The sequence below is a fragment of the Lactuca saligna genome, chromosome 2 (assembly GCF_052625555.1).
Source record: "Lactuca saligna cultivar CGN05327 chromosome 2, ASM5262555v1, whole genome shotgun sequence".
Taxonomy (NCBI): Eukaryota; Viridiplantae; Streptophyta; class Magnoliopsida; order Asterales; family Asteraceae; genus Lactuca; species Lactuca saligna.
This window is the reverse complement of record NC_136418.1, coordinates 45,086,067-45,092,749: the sequence shown is the minus strand read 5'-3', so window position 1 is coordinate 45,092,749 and position 6,683 is coordinate 45,086,067. Positions and strand designations below refer to the sequence as shown.

General features: G+C 31.3%; 1 protein-coding gene across 1 annotated transcript; it reads left to right on the top strand.

Moving 5' to 3' along the window:
- The first annotated feature begins 405 nt into the window (after nt 1–405).
- Nucleotides 406–4,468, top strand: LOC145030917 (uncharacterized). Its single transcript, XM_078979366.1, has 10 exons — nt 406–642; nt 982–1,012; nt 1,114–1,262; nt 1,593–1,684; nt 1,782–1,789; nt 1,886–1,957; nt 2,139–2,306; nt 3,219–3,314; nt 4,148–4,270; nt 4,356–4,468. The coding sequence occupies exons 1-10, from the start codon at nt 623–625 to the stop codon at nt 4,377–4,379; spliced, it is 783 nt and encodes a 260-aa protein (XP_078835492.1). The 5' UTR covers nt 406–622; the 3' UTR covers nt 4,380–4,468.
- Nucleotides 4,469–6,683: the final 2,215 nt, after the last annotated feature.

Below are 6,683 nucleotides of genomic sequence, written 5' to 3'. Positions count from 1 at the left end.
TCGATTCTGGACATCTACTCGCCTTTCCTTATTGTTGTTGTTTTTGTATGTTGGTGTCATAATTTGTTTGATTAGGTTTATTATGTTTTTTTATAAATATATTTTTTCTTTTAAATTAAATTTAATATTACTTTGACTTTGCTGTTAATCTTTTTTAAATAACTTCTTTGAAATTCATAATATTTAATAAAATTATTTCGAATTATAAATATAATTTCTTTAAGAAAACGACATTTGGAGCAACCTAGAGTGTTGTTTACTCCCTCTTAAACTAATATCATCAGTTTTAGGAAACTACAATGAATGGGACATATTAGTTATTTCCAAAGGGGAAAATTTAACGCCCTGAAAGTCGACCAGAGTTGAAAGTCGGAGACTTTAACTACGACACGCATACGCAACAATGGTGGCTTCGATCTTTGTTGACCCCATAAACCCAAAAACACTCTCGATACATTTTCCCTCAAAATATCACACAATCTTTTCCTAATTTCTTCCTATCTTTTAAACGCCCCAAAAGCCCTTCTCTTCAAATTCCTCTTCAGTTTTTCATTTGTTACCAGTAACGCTTGAATTTCTGTGCCAAATCGTTCAATTTGTTTGTTCAAGAACGCTCTACGCCATGGTTTTGATCAAAGAATTGTATCCTTCTCCCTAATTCCAATGCAATTTGATATGGGTTTCCTGTTTTTCGTATATGTTTTAGTAACTTAGTAATTAGTATTCAATCACGGGAATAACCCAGATGAATGTCCGACTTTTTGGGGGAATTTCCAAGAAAATTGTTTTGTGAGTATATGCCGTAGAATAAAGTCGATGTTTCCCTCTATGATATTCGTTTTCTTCTTTAACTACTTCAATATTACTATATTATAATCATATTCTTTCATAGTACTTTCGTCGAACAGTTTATATGCATCTTATATGACAACAATCTATTCGGGTGTTTTCTTAACTCAAACTTTCTTGCCTCGATGTTAGTCGGATTGTGATGCCGTTGTCATTAGAGGAGGTATTTATACATCAAAATTGCAGCGTATTCATAAATCAAATGGTATCTAATTTCGTGTTTCAGTAGATAAAAAAATGTTTTTTTTTTTCCGGAATTTGCAGTATCAGGTAGCGCAGATGTATATGGTAACGAAAATGCAGCAGCAGAACACTAACAACACAGAAGGGGTTGATGTTTTAGAGAGTAGAAACTTTGAAGATGGTTTATTTGGAAAGGGAAGATACACATCCAAAGTTTATCGTCTCCAAAGGTAATATTAATGTCCGATTTTAAGAAATCCACAGTTACCTTTCAAAATTGATTTTTTTGGGTGATTTCGATCAAAACCCTGAAGATATGATCTTGGGTCTTATTCACTTGATTTTTATTTATATTAAAGATATGATCTTGGGTCCAGTTTCTTGATTCAATGAGCCATTTTGTTGTGTCAAATACTTGTATAAACTTTATGTCAAGTCAAACATCGCAACTTTCAGATATTAAAAGTCAATGTTTTCTTCTTATTGTATATTATTCGTTTAATTTTTTTGTTTATATTAATTAAAAAGTAAAATACGATGCTATTTTTTTCAATATACAGCAAGGCGCCTACGTGGCTTAGTACTTTTGCTCCAACAGATGCTCTAACAATGCAAGAGGAAGCTTGGAACGCTTACCCAAAATGCAAAACAGGTTTGACTTCTTGAGTTGACTTTTTTTTTTTTAGTTATAAAATAATTTTTTAATCACATACTTATTTGTTTTATGAAACTACATGGGATGTCGACAGTAATTAAGGTAATCTATAAACTTTTGTCTTTAGTTTTTAATTTACCTTTTATTCGTCTCATATGAATTTTTATTTTTTAACTTTCTCACGCTTTTTCTTTGTAGTGTCCATATTTTTCAAGTTTTACATTAACAGTTGAAACCATTCATAAAGCGGACAATGGACACTCAGAAAATGTAAGTTGCATAATATTAATATGTCACATATAATTCATTAATAATTCTTCATATTTTTGTGTTTTATGCTTCATCAAAGGTGCTTCAATTATTTAAAATTTTCATTTAGGAAAAATTGCGAATAATGCACAATGTACTTTATTTTTTGCTTTCTAACATACTTTTTTTTTTGTTTGTTTAGGTTCATGGTTTAAACAAACAAAAGTTAGCCAATAGGGAGGTTGAAATCATTGATATTGCTTCAACATCAGATGATTATTGGAGTTATGTAATTGGTAGTAACAATGTTGACTTTTCAAAATTTCAATCTGCAAGAACGGGTCGTGGGCCCCTCTTACAAGGATGGCAGGTTGCTTCTTTATTTAATCTCATATTTTTCTAATAACTTTTTTTTATTGATTTGTATATCATAGCATCTTACTTTCATTCTTTCCTATTATAATGTTGTAGTGTAAGTAAATCTACCGATTATAGCAAAGTTCTCGGATAAAGTCCCAATATTTTGGGTCAGTTTACGGTTTATTCCCAAATTTTTGAACATAAAAGTTCTGATTATTTTATATTTTGCCAAAATTAATGAAATATTCCTTATTTTTTTCAACAGAAAATGACGGATTATCATATAAAATTAAATAATCGGGACTTTTTTGTTTAAAAAATAAAAAATATTGGGATTAAACCGTAAACCAGCCCAAAATATTGAGACTTGATAGGAGATTTCCCGATTCTAATCGATTTAATTGGATAGTTTTTTAAACATAATGTTGTAATAAGAAAAAAAAAATTTAAAATAAAAAGCAGTACTTTGGAGATAAAGTCCCAGTATTTTTTGGGCCGGTTTACGGTTTAGTCCCAACTTTTATTTTTTGACTAGAAAAGTCCCGATTATTTTACATTTTGCCCAAATTAACAAAACAGTTCTTATTTTTTTCAACAGAAAATGACAGATTAGCGTATAAAATTAGATAATCAGGACTTTTTTTGTTCAAAAAATAAATGTTGGGATTAAACCGTAAACTGACCCAAAGTTTTGGGACTTTATCGGAAAGTTCCCATACAATGTAGCATAACAAAAAGATTGAAAGTGCAATATTGTAATCCAAAGAAATGGAAGTATGACGCCTAAACCCTAAACCCTATATATATATATATATATATATATATATATATATATATATATATATATATATATATATATATATATATATATATATATATATATATATATATATATATATAAGGGGTGGTGATTTATTTTCAGGATGAGTGTAAACCCGTTATGACAGCATACAAATTGGTGACCGTAGATGCTCCATATTGGGGTTTTGGTAGTCGACTTGAACAAGCTTTAATTGCGGTATTTCTTTGGCCTTAATCTTCTACATATAAAATTTTATATAATATATTTCATATTTGTTTTAAGAAAATTGCTTAGTTGTCGATTTATATATATATATATATATATATATATATATATATATATATATATATATATATATATATATATATATATATATATATATATACACACACTAATGGCTACTTGTAAAGTTGTCTAAAGGGTCTACAATGATTACACTATCCTAAAAAAAAGTTGTACTATTACTTTATTAGTATAGCTTTTGTAAAAAGGTGAAATGAAAGAAAAGAGTATTACACTTTTGTATATTTGTTTATTGTAGCATCCTACTTCCATATTATCCAATTACAACATGTAGTTTGAAAAAGTTGTATAATTATATGCAATTTTTCATTGGTATAATTGATTAGATTTTTTAATTACGACTAATAAGAAAAAAAATCAAAAGTAACAATATGCTATAATTGTGTAGATGTTTCAAAGTAATGTCTGAATAAAAAAAATCAATTGAAAATAGAATGATGTATATTGTATAGTTTAAAATGAAATTCGAATGCTATATTATTATTAAATAAATTAAAGTACATCGGTAGCTCTTGCATTTACCTCTTTATAAAATTTACAAAAAGTTGTAGAAAAGAATGTTGCGGAGTTTCATTTTATTATTTTTTATCATTTTTGAGACACTTTTTTGAGAAGATAATGGCATTGGAAAAATGGAAGGAAAATGTAAATGAGGGCAAATTTGTAAATAGTTAAAACTTAATGTTTCATTTTATTATTTTAGTATTTATTAAATTTATGGTTTTGTGGACGAATTTTATTTGTAGGGTGAAAGGGCATTGTTTCTTGAAAGCCATCGTAATATTTTTGCTTGGATAGATGAATGGTATGGCATGACCATGAAAATGATGCGTGATGTTGAAAAACAAAGTATTCCATTGTATCACGAGGTAAAATTTTCAAAACCCTGTGAAATGACTATTATACCCCTTTGAACACACTCTTATAGTTGACATAAAATATTTGTTATTGTAGGAGCCTCTTGAGAGCCCGTTCTAGTAGTTCTTATTATGATGATGCAGGATAAGCAAAGCAAGCAGTCCTTTTTTTTATTTCCTGTCGATAATATATAGTTACTTTTTTTATTTCTTTTAATTTCTTTATAGTTTATAGAAAATGATTTATATTGTTGAATGAAAAGGAAGAGTGTTTTATTGCTCTTTCTATAAAGGGTTTCAACAAGGAAAGTTGTCAAAAAAAAATGTTAGAATATTTGTCAAATGAGAAGGAATCGTAAGTGCTAAAAAAATTTAAACATGAACAATGCTTAATTGAATGATATCAATCAAACAAGAATTTTGTTAGTTGATTTGATAAGAGAAATTTGCACAATGTTGGTATGCCAATGTAAAATTGGGACCTTAATAATCATGGTTAATTTGTACAATAAATTAAAATATGATTGAGAGTAGGCGCTATCTTAATACAATTTGCAACAACGTTGGTATGCCAACCTCAAAATCTCCTAAAATCTGATTCAAATTGAGATAACATTTATAGATGAATAGAAATGTATTAAATTAATTCCATTAAGGAATAGATATTGCAACTTCAAATATGGAAGAAACAAAGTTGAATAACTACAACTAGTGTCTGGGTTCCATTTTGGTGTTAAGTTGTGTTTGTTCAATGTTCATAGAGGGTCCTTAAACCTACTTTTTTGGTCTCGTTTTGGTTCTTTTACTGTCTACTATCAATTTTGAATTTCCTCTTAATTTTTTGGCCGAAGGAACTATTTGATAGAATAAGATCCCTAGGCTGGTTGCAGAAAAGATTGAATTACAATAACCAAAATAAACAATAATAATGTAAAGCAAGTATGAACACCTAGAGCAATCGGTATGGGATGCCTTAATGACGTTTTTGCCTACGTGGACGCGTCACAACGCCGTTCTAACGAGCTGAACCCCCCCCCCCCCCCCCCCCCCCCCATCTCGTTGTATCTGGCCGCGTTGGTTCTTGTTGCAGTCTTGACCGGATGAAACGAGCCCAAAATGAACCGTTTGAACATTAGACTGTTGTCAAATGGTCAAATTGTAATAAAAAAATTTATTTTTTATTTTTTTACTATAAATACAACATATTAACCCATTTTTTCACCTTTTTCTCTTTCTCTCTATATTTTATAAAATCTCATACTTTCTCCAACCAAAAAAATGGATCAAAACCCGGACACCCCTCCATCAAACCGAAACACACAACCAAACAGAACTTCACCTCTTGGATTTGTTGGTTACGAAAATTATTTCAACATTTTATCATCTCAAGGATCACCACAAATCTCATACCAAGGAGCCACTTTCAATCCCGCTTCACCACCAATGCAATTTCCTAACACACCTTACCTTCAACAAAATCTTTTTGGATAAAACCCAAATTTACAACAAAATTGTTTCCTGACTTTTGCATCAATGCCACAAACAACCACCCAACAACCACCACCAACACAACCATCGGTTGAAGTGCAAACAGGAGGTAGTAGGAGAGGAAAAGGGAAAGAGAAATCTTTAGTGGTTGAAACGGAAAGTGAGGAAGTTCCACAATTGTGGATACCGGTGGAGGAATATGCTTTGATGGCGACATAGTATAGTACTTCAAAAGACGAACTATGTGGTAATGGTATGAAGAAAGGTGCTTATTAGGGGGCGGTGCTCGAAAAATTTCACGCTATGTTGAGGAAAAAACCATATCGCAATACGGACATGCTAAGCAACAAATGGAGTCAAGTATCTAAGCAGTACACAAAATTTAATGGTATTTATACAAGGTTTCAGTCGCAACAGCAGAGCGGAGCAAACGACTTTGATTTTTTCAAATCTGCAAAAGAACAATATCGATTCGAAATGAGACATTTGTTCGAGTTCGAGAAATCATGGGAGTTGCTGCGAGTGGATCTAAGGTGGAATAAAACTCCTACATTTTCGGAAGTTCAATCCAAGAGGTCTTGAAATTCGAGCTCGGTCAACGTATCGGACGCATAGACTCACATCGACCCAAAAGCTGGCACCAATGAGATTCTGGATGATATCGAGGAGATCTCTCCACCACGACAACCACCCGGACGACAAAGCGATGCACACTGCAAGACATGCAGAGGAAGTTGATGTGAAAGCAAGAGATACGGCGGAAATGAAAGCGAAATTCGATGATCACAATTTATTACAAAAATAAAAAAATGAGTTGAAACATCTCCACTTGGAGTTCCTAGAAAGGCATGCACGGGAGAAGTAAAAGCAAAAAGAGAGAACTAATGACACAACAGTTGTGAATTCTTCAAACTAGCTAGGAGGGTTTGGCGCCTCA

Excerpts from the sequence above, each read along its gene's own strand:
- LOC145030917 (XM_078979366.1), top strand. The coding sequence starts at position 623 with ATGGTTTTGATCAAAGAATT. Across the intron at positions 1,013-1,113 it reads TGCCGTTGTCATTAGAGGAG|TATCAGGTAGCGCAGATGTA; the intron begins GTATTTATACAT and ends CGGAATTTGCAG. Across the intron at positions 2,307-3,218 it reads CCCTCTTACAAGGATGGCAG|GATGAGTGTAAACCCGTTAT; the intron begins GTTGCTTCTTTA and ends ATTTATTTTCAG.